The sequence below is a fragment of the Microtus ochrogaster genome, chromosome 19, assembly GCF_000317375.1.
Source record: "Microtus ochrogaster isolate Prairie Vole_2 chromosome 19, MicOch1.0, whole genome shotgun sequence".
NCBI classification, from domain to species: Eukaryota; Metazoa; Chordata; class Mammalia; order Rodentia; family Cricetidae; genus Microtus; species Microtus ochrogaster.
In genome coordinates, this window is record NC_022021.1 from 47,449,975 (window position 1) to 47,467,299 (window position 17,325).

The window sequence follows — 17,325 nt, forward strand, 5'->3', positions numbered from 1 at the left end:
GTGTGTGTGCATGCATTACTGTGTGTCAGTGCAGCATGTGTGTGCACGTGCATTAGTGTATGTCAGTGCAGCATGTGTGTGTGCATGCATTACTGCGTGTCAGTGCAGCATGTGTGTGCATGTGCATTAGTGTATGCCAGTGTAGCATGTGAGTGTGCATGCATTACTGTGTGTCAGTGCAGCATGTGTGTGCATGTATTACTGTGTCTCAGTGCAGCATGTGTGTGCACGTGCATTAGTGTATGTCAGTGCAGCATGTATGTGTATGCGTGTGTTAGTGTATGACAGTCAGCATTACATCTATGGGGCACATGTGGAGGTCACGTGGGACTGTAACAGGTCAAAGAAGGAAGATAATAACTAGAAACCAAAAAGCCACTCCACTTTACGGGTCAACTAGATGTGAGTACTAGACAGTAAATACATTCCATTTCTTGCTATATTGTTTGTATTAGCAATAGTTTTGGTATATAAATGTAAGTATGTGATATTTGGAATAGATTGCTTTAGGAAGAATGGTCTTTTGTTTGGTCACAAACCCCAGTCCAAAGCAAAAGGAACTGTAGAAAGGTGCTTTGTGACAAGAGCAGTATTTAAAATAAGGTTCTATTTTACTTTGATATGGGATTGTGTATGCTGAGTGCAGCAGATGAAATCTCCTCAATTATATCATTCCACAGTGTGGCTCATAACACCCTACAGGGGAAGGCAGCTAAAGACGTAATTTCCCTGAATTGCAGACAGATTGTATTTAATAAAGTAAAAAGCAGTCACAGTTATAAATGCCTCTAGATGAGATTTCATCAATTACCACAATATAAATATTCAATAAATATTTAACATAAAATGTTACTGGACTTGAGAACTCAGGCTTCCCTTAATATTAAAATTTTATTTTGAATACCAGTAATTAGGCATTGTTGTGTTAATTAGCAATGGCACAGTGAGACTGCTGATTACGATATGAAGACCATAATTGTGTGGGGTGGTGGTGGTGAGGGTGGAGGGGTGGGAGCATTGGGCGGGGGTGGGGGTAGAGGGGGAAGCATCCATTCCTGCCTAAGTAGAATGGATTTCTGAAGCGCAGCAGGTACCTGTCCTCCAGAGGCAGCAAAGCTTTGGCATTTAGATGCTCACAGTGTCTCCCCTTTCTCATAGCTTCGCTCTCTTCTTTGAAACACCACGCCCCTATGATTTAAAATCCAACACAAATTCTGAGATCCCAGAAAGGTAGAAAAAGTAATCTAAGTGAGAAAATCCTGGAGAACATAAATCTGATTGCTTTGTAGTGATGAAATTAGATCTTTTTCTTTATGGTATGACTCCACTGTTGGCCTCTTGATTTTTTGAAAACAAATTTGGTTAAGTTGAAACATGCCAACCAAAGTTAACTATATTGACAAAAATATACGTGAAGAAGAGTTACCAAAAAGTAAGAAAAAAAAAAACAATAAAAGCCAACTCCATAGAGCAAAGCCACAGAATTATCATAAGCATATTTTGCTAACAGAGATTGGTCTAGCCGAGAACACAAAGGGACAGAGTTTGGGGACTTTCCATGAGCTCATTTTCTAGTGTGTGTGGGGGGGAGGTATTTTTCTCTTATGGAAAAATCACAGGATATATCTGAAGGTCCCATCTGTTCTTGGGACGGTTAGAAGTTCCTGTTTCCCTAAATTAATTTTTTTCACTGGTTCTACCTCCCGTAGCAAATACTACTTGTCTGTGGGCTCAGGGTGTCTACTCTTCCACAGTTGCTTCTTGGGCTTCCCCTGGTACTGGCATCTAAAAAATGTTTGAATCTGTACTGCAACTGGTTGAATCTTTACTAATAGCTTCTTTTGGCTCTCTTCAGGAACCAAGACACTGGCAAATGGTGCCAAGCCTCCATTTTTATGACCCTGTGAATACTGGGGTTTCTAGTACAACTTCACCAACGCCCTTTCCTAGCCTCTCACAGTGCCAAGCCTCAGCTGCTCTCCGTGACCCCCTTGTGCCTTCAAAACTAGAATCACCTGTGAAACATGAACATTAGCAAGTTCAGTTGCTAGCATGAGCTACAACTTTGGCTACCTCTGGTACACAGTTTCTGTGTGCTGACTCTGAGGAAACATGAACCAGATTTTGCTTCAGGGATGGTGATGATCTCTGAATCACAGCTGATTGTTCAGGCCCAGCTCGCTAGTATTAATTATCCTAGCAGAACAAAGGCTTCACTTTGTTTTATCTTGTTATTCATTAATTACAAGCAATTATTCAAACCTCAACTAACGGCAACTATAGAATCTTAATTCAAATTAGCAAATAGCCCCAGGAGAGTTTTTAAGAAATTCTCAAAACTTTCTTCTCAAATCTCACAAGCCAGACCTCCATCACCTACACTGATGTCAACATTATTTTCTAAGTTCTAAAAATAGTTCACTAAGCTCTGAACAATGGATGATCATTCTGGTTCAAAGTGCTAAAGTCCTTCCACAATCTTCCCGAACACATGGTCAAGCTAGTCACATAAATACCCGACTCCTGGTACCCATTTCTGTCTTAGTTGGGGTTTCTTTTGCTGTGACAAAACACCATGACCAAAAACCAACTTGGGGAGGAAGGGTTTTATTTTGCTTACTCTTCCATATCACCGTTCATCAAGGAAGGGACTTAAATACAGCGGGAACATGGAGCCAGGAACTTAGGCAGAAGCCATGCGGAAATGCTGCCTATTGGCCTGTTTCCAGGGTTTGCTCAGTGTGCCTTCTTATACACCCCAGGACCACCTTTCCATAGCTGACACCAGCCCCAATGGGCTGGGTCCTCCCACATCAATCTTTAATCAAGAAAATGGCTCACAGAGCAGCCTCTAAGCCAGGCTTATTGAGGCATCCGTCTCAATTAAGATTCCCCTTCCCTCTTCCCAGCTATCTGGGAGTGTTATGCTGACAAACCAAAACCAAAAGCCAGTACAGTCTTGCGTCTGGCAGAGTCCAGTTTGGAGGAAGGTGAGTGATAAGCATGAGAGGGAAACAAGGAGGAAAAAGGTAAAGAGTAACCCACATGGACGGAACTGTCTAAGAATTAAATGAAGTCTGGAAATACCTACTTACGAGTATTCTGTTCTGAGCAACCATGTGTTTGGATCTGGGTTTCCTACCCAGAAGTCAGGAGCTCTCTCTGCATGGGATCTCCCCTTCTGAGCACACCTCAGTCAAGTCAAGCTATGAGTCTGGATTTCACTCCCGATACCAGCGTATGGCAGACAGCCTAAATGGACATTTTCAAGTCAAGCTATGAGTCTGGATTTCACTCCCGATACCAGCGTATGGCAGACAGCCTAAATGGACATTTTCAAGTCAAGCTATGAGTCTGGATTTCACTCCCGATACCAGCATATGGCAGACAGCCTGAAGGACGTTTTTTGTGGAAATCATTGCATTTCCAGTAGGAACTGCAATGGATCCTACAGATCCCTCAGAAGTCAATCCTGGGCTGTATTCTAAAAAACTGGTACAAGTTCGGTACTCAGACTCTATAAAGAAAAAGCCAGATCACCAATCCTATTTTCCTTTGTAACAAAACTTCACCTTTTGATCCCACTCTGAGGCCAAGAATACTGACTGGCTAGTGGCACATTAAAGTATAACCTTACCCTATTCTTAGACATCACTTTTACATATCTCCAGAAAATAACTCAGAAATTCCTTTTGTCCTGGCTTTCATTTCTGTCTCGAGACCCTGAGCTGTGGGAGAGATGTCACATGTACCTTACCGGGTTCTCTTACAACAATCCTCTCCTAAGGTAAATGAGAGAAAACAAACTGTTGTCTTTTTGGTACACCTGTGGCTCCGTCACAATCACCTCAGCTATCTGTGCTGCCCCCACCTTTCCTGGCGTGATCTTTCCGCCCCTCCCTCTGTGCCCAGGGCCTGTGGCGCTTCCTGACCCTGTGCACCTTCCTCTGTGTGCCTGCCCTCTGCTTCTTCCACCTACGCACAAACCCCATGATACACGGAGCCTTCCTAGTTCTCACCAGAATGAACTGCTTCAGTAAACTTACTGAATATTAAGATTTATCTTATCAAACTGATGGGAACAAGTAAAAGAATGACTTAAATCGTGGTGTTAAAAATAAAATAATGATGAAAAGGCAATGTACCCACATGTAGAAACTCTGGAATTTCAAAGTAAATTCTGAAAGCCATTAAATAATATTAAAATACTCATAAAAGCACTTAGCTGGCCGAATCACACTTTGTGAATGTTGAGAAAGTTATATATTAGGTGATGCATAATTTCTCATGTAAGATATGAGAATTAGCAATAAGAGAATTAAAGCCATTAACCGTGTCATTTTGGAGAATTTGCGGAGTGTGTGTGTGTGTGTGTGTGTGTTATGTATCTTTCATTTTCAGAAAAAAAAGTGGTTAATAGTTTCCTAAGCACTGCCAACTATTTAAAAATTAACTTTTATTTCAATAATTCCCCGTTCTTCTCCCAGCCTGTGTCACAACTACCCAGGTTCTGTCATCCGTCAACGATAAGTCAAGTAACACCCCAATAAATAGAAAAAAATGCCCACAGTGATTTATTCAATGTAGACACACTGGACAAAGGGAAAAAGAGATCCATTAACTTGCTAGTCCATCTTCAGACTCCTAACACAAAGACAGGATTTAACTAGAAGGCAAAATGGACACAGAACTATGCAGTCAGGCCAAGAAGTGGTCCCCTGAGCAGCATGGTCACAACCCAGCTCTCTGGCATTAGTCTTTTCAGCCAAGCTATCAGACAAACAAAGTCTTTCTCAAAAACATACGTGCATCCTGTGGGTGCCCCAGGGCTTTTTCTTCTCCCAGCAGGATCCTAGCAAAATTCTAATTTTTTTGAGAACCATTGTTTCAGTATCTTGAAAGACAAAGAGAGGAGAACAGGTATTTCTTTTAGAATATATTCTTTCTTGCTGGTCAGGCCAGCAACAGTTATATAAAAGCATGCAAATACACATGCGTTTCTAGTCTCTTAATTCCTAAAGTTTGATTTTAAGAATAAGGTATTTCAGTGTAATAAATAATAAAATTTAAGTGGGTTTTGCAGGTAAAAAGAGTAGCACATATATATAAAATGAAATTTTATAAATACTAATACAATTCAAGATTTAGAAAACTAGAACATAATTATCCTCCGAAAACTCCTTAATTCCTAGTTACCACAAGATGGGGGTGTTAACAAATATGTAACATATGGAATAATATCCTCCAAATCATTTGAAAGACACTGGCATCTGGGATACAGTGACCAGTTACTTAAATAATTCTCAGCAGTACACAACTGAATCCTGTCGCCTACCTCCTTCAATAAGGTAGAATATTTTACTGTCTATGATAGGATATGTTGGACAATAAACAGAGACACTACTTTACAAGCTGTTCAAGTTTGTTCATTTAAAGAAGTAAGCTTTACATAGAACCCCTATTTATACCCACTATATAGTCTCTGTGGAAAAAAGTGGACTAAAATCAATCAGAAACTAGTCTTGTTCTTTTAACACAGTTTGAGAGTTGTGTTGTTTTGTTTTCAAACACGAGGCTACATAGTATATATGGTCTCATTCACAAATGCATATCCTTACTGAGATTAGTTATGTGCATGATTCTGATGTCTGTGATAACTAATTTCTATCATAATGTTCCTTAGACAATGTCCCATAATTTATAAGCAATATTTACTTTATTTTTACATTGTTCTATATATTCATAAAAATTAACCACCTATAGTCATTCTCATATCCATTAAGATCTGAGTTTTGCTCTACTCTGTTTACATAATTTCTTCCTGCATAACTACTTTGCTCACACACTGGACAGAGTTCCTTCCAAAGTCAATAAATGCTAAGATTTCTATGAAACACGAATTCCCTGATGAGGAGTGAGCCTTCATTAAGAGCCTTGACACATTATATTTTGGGGGCTCCCATACAAATCCTCTGCTAGCAATTAAGATATGAAGAAGAGATAGCAGATTTGCAACACTATTTGAACTTGTAGAGTTTCTTCCATGCATGAATTTTTACACTGTATATGTATAATATACATATTAATCACCTTTTTCCATTTTACTTTCTCACTACTAAGAGTCTTTCAAGCTAAGAGTTAAATTATTACTAAAGGCCTTGCCACATTCCTTGAACTTCTAGAGTTTCAATTCCAGAATGAACTCGTTGATGACGAATAAGGCTTGAGCTATTATTAAAGGCTTTACTACAGTCTTTGCATGTGTAGGGTTTCTCTCCAGTATGAATTCTTTGATGTTTAATTAGGGCAGAATGATTATTAAATGCTTTCTCACATTCCCTGCATTTATAAGGTTTTTCTCCAGTATGAACTCTCTGGTGTTGGGTGAAGGCTGAGTAAATGCTAAAAGCTTTGCCACATTCTTCACAGGTATATGGTTTCTCACCAGTATGAATTCTCTGGTGCTTCCTCAGGTATGAAGAACAGATAAAGGCCTGGCCACACTCTGCACATTCATATGGTTTTTCACCAGTATGAATTCTTTGGTGTAGAATGAGACATGAAGATTTAGCAAAGGCTTTTCCACAGTCTTTGCATGTGTAGGGTTTCTCTCCAGTATGAAGTCTCTGATGATACTTAAGATAAGAAGAACACCGAAAGGCCTTGCCACATTCTTTGCATTTGTATGGTTTCTCTCCAGTGTGAATCCTTTGGTGGACAAGAAGGCTTGATGAATTAACAAAGGCTTTGTCACAGTCTTTGCATGTGTAGGGTTTCTCTCCAGTATGAAATCTCTGATGATTCCTAAGGTATGAAGATGACCTAAAGGTTTTGTCACATTCTTTGCATGGGTACGATTTTCCCCCGGTATGGAATCTCTGATGATACTTAAGATACGAAGAGCAGCTAAAGGTTTTGCCACATTCTTTGCATTTGTAGAGTTTCTCGATAGCATGAATCTTCTGATGCTTATGTAGGTATGAAGAACAGATGAACGTCTGGCCACACTCTGCACATTTATAAGGTTTCTCCCCACTGTGAATTCTTCCATGTTGGGTAAGGTGTGAAGAACAGTTGAAGGCTTTGCCGCACTCTTTGCATTTGTAGGGCTTCTCTCCAGTGTGAATTCTCCGGTGCTGAGACAGGGAGGAGCGAAAAATAAAGGCCTTGCCACAGTCAGCACACTTGTAGGGTTTTTCTCCAGTGTGGATCTTTTGGTGTCGAGAAAGGGCTGAGCAGTTATAAAAGGCTCTGCCACACTCTTCACACTGGTAGGGTTTCTCTCCACTGTGAATTCTCTGGTGTTGAGTAAGAGCTGAGCAGTTGCTAAAGGCTTTGCCACACCCCTCACATATGTAGGGCTTCTCCCCAGTATGAGTTCTCCGGTGTTGGTTAAGGCTGGAAGAACAGTTAAAGGCTTTGTCACATTCTTTACATTTGTACGGTTTCTTTCCGGTGTGAATAATCCGGTGTTGTTTAAGGTGTGAAGAACAGTTAAAGGCTTTGCCACACTCTTCACATTTGTAGGGCTTCTCTCCAGTGTGGATTCTCTGGTGCTGAGACAGGGATGTGGGAAAATTGAAGGTCTTGCCGCAAGCTGCACATCTGTAGGGTCTTTCTCCGGTGTGGATTCTTTGGTGTCGCGTACGGGCCGAGCAATTATTAAAGGCTTTGCCACACTCTTCACACTTGTATGGTCTTTCTCCAGTGTGAATTCTTTGGTGCTGTGTGAGAGCTGAAGAATTATTAAAAGCTTTCCCGCATTCACATTTGTAGGGCTTCTCCCCAGTATGAATTCTATGGTGTTGGTTAAGGCTGGAAGAACACGTAAAAGCTTTGCCACATTCTTTACATTTGTAGGGCTTCTCTCCAGTGTGAATTCTGTAGTGCTTATAAAGTGTTGAGCGAACATTAAAGGCCTTGCCACATTCACCACATTTGTAGAGCTTTTCTCCAGGGTGAGCTTTACGGTGTTGGATAAGAAGTGAATTCCAAGGAATGGTCTTGCCATATTCCTTAAATTTACAAGGTTTTATTCCTGTTGAGTGAAGGTGGAAGTATCAGTAAAAGATTAACCTCATAGCTATAATTATAAAGCTTATCTTTCATATGAATCCTTACATCCATAGATACAGTTCCAAATGCAATGTATTCTTACTAATGGGAAAATAAACATGATCCCATAACCATATTCACTGCAGCAGAAGTCAAAAAATATAATAAGTGAAACAATGCCAACTTCCACTGAAAAGAAATGGAACATTATTCAAAATTTTAGTACTCTCAAGCCAGTGAACTGGCTCTGTGGATAAAGGCGTTCCCAGGGACCTACATGGTGAAAACAGTGAACAGAATCCTGCAAGCTGTTTTCTGCCCTTCATAGGAACCAGAAGCCTTCGGTACACATACACACACACACCACATTTAAGATAAACAATAATGGAATATTTATGATAAGGAAATAATGAAATATGCCCATTACATAAGACAGATATTAACTGATTAGGAATACATGAAAATTCTAAAATGGAGAACTTCATAGAACACTTACTGGAATGGTGACTAGAGAAAAAAAATACAAAATTATTTTCCTATGTTTATTGTTTGAAAATTAAACTATGCATAACAATTTGAATATTTTGAACAATGCCCCAAAAATTTAAGACAGCAATTTCATGTTATATATTTTTCAATCTCTGTTAAAATAAACAAAAACTATCGGATAATTTTAAAATGTTCAAGTTTGCTGGGTGATGGTAGCACAAGCATTTAATCTCAGCACTCAGAAGGCAGACACAGACAGATCTCTGTGAGTTTGAAGCCAGCCTGGTCTACAGAGGAAGTTCCAGGACAGGCTCCAAAGCCACAGAGAAACCCAATCTTGAAAAAAAAAAAAAAAAGATGTTCAAGTTTACCTTTAAATACAGAAGTTTCAGTAAAGGCAACATTTATCAATTGTTTATGAAATTATAACTTCTAGAAATACTCATTTAGCAGGATAAAACAACTATTAAGTAACCAATGAAGGACAAAGACACAAAGCATGAAATACAGAACTAGTATTTAATATTTGAAAACAGAACATCAATTTCATTTAGAACTAGTCATGACTTACAATTTATTATCTTACATTGTCCTAAAAAACCACTACTAAAAGCTGTCCCAGCACTCGGGAGGCAGAGGCAGGCGGATCTCTGTGAGTTCTAGGCCAGCCTGGTCTACAGAGCTAGTTCCAGGACAGGCTCCAAAGCCACAGAGAAACCCTGTCTCGAAAAACCAAAAATAAAAATAAAAATAAAAGCTGTCATCTAATCATAATGTAAGTTATATTTAAGAACATTATCAACAAACATAAGGGAGCTGATACAAAAGTAAAACACAGAAAATGCAATTGCAAATTCAGGAAAATTCTGAAAGATTATTGGTAAGCTACTAAAATTACTCATCTAGCTGAAACTTTTATTTAACTACTCTTTAACAATAAAAACTTGGGAGTCAGATAGCAGGGTAAGAACCTGAATGATCAGAGAGGCAGCAGAAAAGAGGCTAGTGACCACCCCCTTGTTCCTCAACCAAAAGAGGGCCAAGATGCTCTCTCAGCCCCGCCTTACTAATTCCTGTGTCTCTATTTGTCCTCAGTCCTCCAAAACCTCTTTGGCTAATTTTGGTCAGCCAGACTCTGACCTGATTCAAAGTCAACTTTATTGGCGGTCTTAGGAGCATCAGAATGTAACCAAAATATCCCACCTTTTGTGTACTGAGTCTTTCTCTGTCCTGCCACCTCCCAAATAATGACACAGAGACTTTTTATCTATTATGAAAGTGCAGCCTGTAGCTTGGGCTTGTTTCTAACTAGTTCTTATAACTTAAATTAAATTCAACTCTCTATTACAACAATCACAGCAATGCATCTTCATAGAGTGTACAAATATTCTCCAATATCTACCTGTGTATAACTTTTTGCTATCGCATACCCACAAAAACAATGCATTGTAAATCATAAATCATTGACAATCAACATATGGCAGATAAATTCACAGAAATACACTATAACAATTTATAAACTATAATAATTTACAAAGAAATCTGATGGGACAACTTTAATTACTAAGCATATAAATGTAATTAGAGAAATTTATTTGTGGTGATACTTTTCTATAAAGGCTTGACACAGAAGTGCTAGAACTGTGTATAAGCTTCTGAGGCACAGAAAGCAATGACAAGGCTGTGATGATCCAGACCCTCGCCTACAATAGGACAGACTTTTTTTTTTTTGTCACTGGAAATGCACGCAGACATCACTTGAGTGGAAGGACAGATATGAGGAAATAAAAGCATAAAAAACATCTGTTGGAAAATGTCCTCCTTTGAGAGATGTAAAGCAGAGCATCCCTGAAACAAAGCCTCTAATCCATCCATCCACCTCTCAATTCCTGCCCCTCTGCGGCATCTCTGGGTCTCTCGCTTATGTGCTCTGATCCTCTCATTCCCACATACCTGGGTGCACAGCGATGGGGGCTGATCCCTTCGCATTCCAGGGCTCTTGTCTTTGCTCGAGAAATGTGACCAAGTACGGCTTAGAGAAAGCCAGACCTGTTAGAAGGAAAGGCAAATGTGATGGTTGTATGTTTTTCTCTAGGACTGACATTTATATTATATTTATTAAAAGAGGAAAACAGAATAAAACATGGTAGAAAATAATTTCTTTAGATGTTTCCTGATGGACATATTCAATACTTGAAGCTTTACCTCAAGAAAAAAACAATAAAGCTGCTGTGTAAAATGTTTTCTTTTAAGATGCATGCTTCTCACTGCACGTGTCTCAATTTCTAAAATTCCAAGTAGAAGGAAGGAGTCACCCTACCAAAACAACAAGGTTGAAAACACAAGAACAGTAATTAACTTCATCAACTACACCTATGTACACCTAAGTCTTCCTGAAGAGCAGCAATCTCACTTTGTGAAAGAAATTTGGAGGCTTTCTCTCTCTAGTTAATGCAATAATTTGAGAAACATTACTATTATTTGTTCTTGAAAACCTTGGTAGAAATCTGAAATAAATCCATTTGGACATAGGCTTTTTGAAGTTGGAAGGTTTTTTAATTACTATCAATTTCATCATCTGTTGTAGATATACTTAAATTATTTATCTTTTTTTTTAAAATTTACTTATTATGTATACAATATTCTGTTTGTGTATATGCCTGCAGGCCAGAAGAGGGCACCAGACCTCATTACAGATGGTTGTGAGCCACCGTGTGGTTGCTGGGAATTGAACTCAGGACCTTTGGAAGAGCAGGCAATGCTCTTAACCACTGAGCCATCTCTCCAGCCCCTAAATTATTTATCTTATATTGCATTAATTTTGTTAGTTCATATGATCTTGATATCAGAAGCAGACAAAGGCACAAGAAAGAGGGGGGAGAAAGAAGGAAGAAAGGAAGGGAGGGAGGAAGGGAGGAAAATGATAGCCCACTGATGAACATAGATGGAAAATGTCTCAATACTTACAAAAAAGACATCACAATAATCAGGACTTCATCCATCATATCCAGGGACAGTTTAACATACATAAATCAATAAATGTAATTTACCACATAAACAAACTCAAAGACAGAAATTATACAATTATCCCAATAAATACCTGTTTTCAGAAAATTTGACTTTTTTATATAAAAGACCCAAAGGACTTCACCAGAAAAAAAAGAATACAAATATCAACAAAAATTACAGCAAAAACAAAGAAATTCTCATTCACTGAACCTATATTCCCACCCAAAGAAAAAGAAAAGAAGATATGTTGGAATAAACCTAACCCACGAAATAAAAATCTTCTACAATGAAAATTTAACGCATTAAGGAATAGAATCTGAAGAAAAAATAAATAAAAAGAAACTGAAGAAAATACTGGAAGATGGAAAAACTCCTCATGCTTATGGATCGAAGAGACATAATATTCTGAAAACGACCATTCTAGTAAAAGCAATCCACACATTCCATGCAATTCCAATTAAAAAAAAGTGATCCCATTCTTCACAGAAAAAAAAATTTAAGATTTAGCCAATGTAATACTGAGTAAAATAAATACTGAATGAAATGTAATCATACCTGTATTCAAGTCCTAATATGGAACCACGGTAATAGCAAGAGTACGTATTGGTACAAAAACAGACATAGGGGACAAAATAGACTAGCATACCCAGATGTAACTTCATCAGACTGCAGCCCGATAGATACTAGAGAAGCTTGCCAAAAATTCTCACTGAAAAGAAGGCTCTCCACTATGGTACAGGAAATATTGGCTATCTATGTGTATAAGAACTAAACTAAATAAAATCAACTCCAAAATGAACTGAGGGTTTCAATGAGAGACCAGACACTCTGAAAGTGTTTGAGGAAAAAATAGTGCACTTCAACGCAGGAAAAATGCGGTCTTTCTGAAGAGGACTCTGCTCACTGAAGAAGTAAGGTCAACAATTGAAGAACTGGACCTCCATTGATGAAAAAAACCTTCTGAAAGCAAAGGAAACTGTTCCTTGAGTGAAAAGGCAGCTTAAGGAATGGGAGAAGATATCCAGAAGGTCCGCGTGTGGCAGGAAATACCGTGAATAACAGCCTTAAAAAAGGAAACATCGAGAAAACAAACAATCCAATCAAATAATGGGCCCTGAAGCTGAACACAGATCTCAGAAGACATAAACCCAAAGCTGATATTTGACAAGTGTCTGACATTCTTAGTCATCAGGAAAATGAAGATTAAAACTACTTTGAGATTCCAACTCAACCTGACCTGGAAAGGCTATCATTAAGAAGACAAAGGATGGCAAGATTTGGCAAGTACGTACAGAAAAAACACACTTAAATATGGTGGGAATGTAAACTGGTACAGCCATTATGGAAATGAAGGTGGAGGATCCTCAAAAAGGTGGAGGTAAAACTTCCTAACTACCACACAACCCAGCCACATCACTCTTAGACACAAACTCGAAAGGTTCCATCTCCTACTTCAGAGACTTCCATATCCATGGTCATTGCTGCTCCTTTCACAGCAGCTGGGAAACTCAACCAGCTTATGTCTCCAAAGAATGATGAGCAGAGAGTAAAAGCGTATTCTGTATACACACAGTAGAGTTTCATTCGGATTTAGGGAGACATGAAATCATACAGTTTGCAGGTAAATGGTGAGTGAGGTAAACGAGAGCCAGAAGGACAAATGTCAAACACACCCTCTCACGTACGGATCTTAGCTTTGGGTTTCAGATCTCTGTGTTTCCTTTGGAGTATAGCAAACTACAAGGCAGAGCAGGGCCACTGAAGAGGGCATGCCTGCACAGAAGGTGCTGGTACAACATGATGATATGAAAGAGACAGGAAGGACTGGGGTGGGGATATTTAAGTGGGGATGGATGTGCACAGTGGGGAAGATTGGCTAAAGTACACATGAGAAAGCCATACAGAAGGCTATGACTCTGCAAACCATTGTAAATTATAATTTAAATACTCAAGGAATGTACCCTTCATGGGCGGATATTACTGCTCTCAAAAGATATAGTGCTTTGTAGGCTGGTTTTCTTTGCTGCATGTTTAAAAACCACTTATAAGTGAGTACATGGGTCTGGGTTACCTCACTCAAAATGATGTTTTCTAGTTCCATCCATTTGCCTGCAAAATTCAAGATGTCGTTAATTTTTCTGCTGGGTTGTACTCCATTGTGTAAATGTACCACATTTTCCTTATCCATCCTTCAGTCAAGAGAACCTTGACAACAATGAGGACCTTAAGAGAGACGTACAGGGATCTAATTTACAAGGGAAGTAGAAAAAGACAAGGCTTCATGAGTAATTGGGAGCATAGGAACCTTGGGAGAGAGTTTACGGGGAGGGGAGAGGCAGGGAGGGAAGAAGAGAAAAATGTAGAGCTCAATTTAAAAATCAATTTAAAAAAAAAGATATAGTGCATTTTCTTTAAGTTCCATTACAGGGGTAGAACGCCTTTCATGAATTTTTGCTCAGGGTGTGCCAGAGACCACCAAAGCATTGCAAACTTGTTCCATTCCTCTTGGTTGCCCAAAAGACTAGACCAAAAGATCCAATTACTGAAGACAGCACACACCCCAGTCGCAGGACAAAGAAACTCCAAGTTTTAACAGGGCTGGAACTTTCTTCTGGCTGGCCAGCTTTCGCAGGATGGGAGGTGATGTGAAGGCTTTGTGGATAGAAAAGTCAGCATCTGTGAGCCCTGGAAGCTGTGACACTGCTGTGGAATCTTTACACTGTGCGAAGGTGTGTCCCTGTGACTGCTTTAATAAAGAGCTTAATGGTCATTATCATTAGTAGGTAGGAAGAGGGGACTTCTGGAGACAGAGAGAGTTCTGGGAAGAAAAAAGGTGGAGACACCAGGAGACACAGAGTAAGCAGGATGGGCAGGACAGATGAGGCAATAAAGCCACGATGCAGAAAGTAAATGAATAGAAATGGGTTAATTAAGTTATAAGAGCTAGTTAGAAACAAGCATGAGCTATCGGTCAAGCTTTCATATTTAATAAGAAATCTCTGTGTCCTTATTGAGGAGCTGACTGTCCCTACCAAAACATCTGCCTACATAGCATCCACCTCCTGAGCAAGATGAGTCCAGTGGCAGGAATGGGGCACGACAATTATGTGTAAGCGGTCACTCGTGCCTGGTACTGTAAAACTGTTTTACTATATGCACACGATGTCCAACTGACTTCTAAATATTTGTGTTTATACGCATACATTAGTGCTGCCCTCGATGTTAATCAGAGCAGTTGTAGCCTGCAGTTGGTAGCAGCTGATGCAGAGACTCACAACTGGCCAAAGCACTGCTATGAACAGCTGACCGCTGGGTTTTCAACACTACTACATGGGCATCTGCAGCAATCCTTCTAAGGCTCAGGAAATTTCATGGGAGGGATGTTGGAAAAATAAAGAGTTAAGGGAATTGGAAAGAGAACTATTGAGAACTGAATTCTAGACAATACATGGCTGTTGTACACATAAATCCAAAGCAGGGATAGTATCTTGCACAAGACCTTCATGAGACAGCATGCATCAACAGGGGTCAGAGGATAAGGTGGGTATAGTCAATGTATATTACATTCATGCGTAAAATTGTGAAATAACTGTGATCATGAAAATATGAAACTCATTGTTGGAAAGCACAAGTTCCCATGAGCTATTCTACAAGTGGAGGAAGTCACATGTCTACAGAGAATTAGGAATTCACTCTGGACGTGATCCTCACCCAGGAACACAAGGTGGCTGTAATTCTCCAGCATCACATCCCTGTAGAGAGTCCACTGAGCAGGGTCCAGACATTCACACTCCTCTGCAGAGAAATCAATGGCCACATCCTTGAAGGAGAGCAGTCCCTGAAATGAAAATAAATTAACAGTATATGTTAATTCAGTTAAGTAGTATAATTGGGAGCTTAATATCAATACATAAACAAAAGGTGACTGGAAACGTATATTGTTTAATTAAAGAGTTAGAAGTCCAAATGGGCTTCTTGTTTTATTGTTTTTTCCCAACCTCTTCACAGTGAGGTCACTGACTGAGAAACTAAATGGTTCATCATGCCTATGTGGAGAAAGGAGAGTCTGAAGACCTTATGGATCACAGCTCTTTCCAATCACAAATCCAACCAAGAAGAGAGAATCCCAAACATTTCTCTATCAAAAACCCTGAATAATTCAATAACTGCCCGTCTGAGGTAACAAAGCAGCAACGGGTCAAAACATCCAGGATCCCAGCTCCTAGACAACAGCTGGGCCTTATGGGGGCATTTTCTCAATGGAGGTCCCTCGGTAACCCTTGAGTTCCCCCAAAATGAGCTTGAGAGGCCCCAAAATGCTGCGTAAGGCTATTGTAATGATACTCCTTTGGGAAGTCCACCCCATGCTTATTCCTTCTCTGACAGCCCAACTCTGTTTTTAATAAATTCCCACTCCGCTTCCAGAAATTCTTTTCCACGGCAAAATCAAAGAATCAACTTTGAGTGGAGGTCCCCAACAGATTAAGGGAGTCATCAGGTGGCTGGCAGCAGTTTTTCGTTGTGTTACCCACCACTGCTTGGGTGAAACAAGTTCTATTTCTTATCACTAAGAAGAATGACCATAAATACTTCTGGACATCAGTGAATACTGTTAGCAGAAGACAATCAGCACTTACACTTAACTACTAACACAGTCAAAATATAAGCAATATTTTCTTATTATATATTTCTGACCTTAACATTTCACTTCATGCTTTTATGCCTATTAGATAACTTTCTTCTCAATAATTAGTATTAGTCTCTGATTCCGAGGGAACTTAGAAATACAACAGTAAAGACACCGACAAAACACACACATTATAAATCTAACTTGGCACCATAATTTGATCAATGATGTTGAGCGATGATGGAATATTTCGGATTTAATATCAACAACAAAAATGCTAAGCACCTCTCACTCATAATTACTTATACATTCGCTGGGCAGTGGTGGTGCACGCCTTTAATCCCAGCACTCGGGAGGCAGAGAGAGGCAGGTGGATCTCTGTGAGTTTGAGGCCAGCTGGGGCTACAAGAGCTAGTTCCAGAACAGGCTCCAAAGCAACAGAGAAATCTTGTCTCAAAAACCCAAAATAATAATAATAATAATAATAATAATAATAATAATAATAATAATAATAACTTATAAATTCACACAAACAACCCTCCAAATTTCCTACATCCCAGGGGAATTTTGCCACTTCCTAAACTAGAGAAGCAATTAGGTCCTGTCTTAACAATAAGTTATGTTTTAAGGATAAGTCACAAAGAAAGAACAAAGTGACAGCTGACCATCTTTACAGGGCACAGAGGACAGGAAAGTGAGCAAGGTGCCCCACACCTGTAATGCCAGCACACAGGAGTCAGGAGAAATAGAAGTTAAAGTCAATATGTCAGTTACATAGCAAGTTTGAGGACAACCTGAACTACACAAGAATCTGTCTCAAAAACCCAAAACAAAGCATAAAAAGATAAGTCAGTCAAAATTGTAAAAGGGGAAGGAGAGGGGCTCACAGGCCCCAGCCCTAGTTGAGGAGCTGCTGGAGTTGACGGCCACCGTAAGAGAGATTCTCATTTTTCCTTGGAGGTGTGGTCAGTGAGCGCCCATGATCTAGAGGATGTCCCCACACTCATGCACACTAGAGCAACACTAAGTGAACTCAGTGGGCTTAAAAAAATAAGCAAAAACCACCAGGACAAGAAACTGGGGCAGGAATATTTTGGTAGATGCCTTGAACTGTTGGAGTGGGGGTAGATTTAACCAAATGCATT

At 39.5% G+C, this 17,325-nt stretch overlaps 1 protein-coding gene and 1 pseudogene across 1 annotated transcript in view; both read right to left on the reverse strand.

Annotated features, from left to right (window-relative positions):
- LOC113455438 (zinc finger protein 58-like) overlaps nt 1–17,325 on the reverse strand; it is a 97,467-nt gene that overhangs the window by 77,671 nt on the left and 2,471 nt on the right. Inside the window, exons 2-4 of the mRNA XM_026783855.1 lie at nt 15,265–15,391; nt 10,498–10,593; nt 1,095–1,188 (exon numbers count right to left, since the gene is read on the reverse strand). Of these exons, the coding sequence (XP_026639656.1) occupies nt 1,095–1,188; nt 10,498–10,593; nt 15,265–15,391 (317 nt within the window). The remainder of the gene's footprint in view (nt 1–1,094; nt 1,189–10,497; nt 10,594–15,264; nt 15,392–17,325) is intronic.
- Nucleotides 4,633–17,325, reverse strand: part of LOC101996990 — a 31,758-nt pseudogene continuing 19,065 nt past the window's right edge.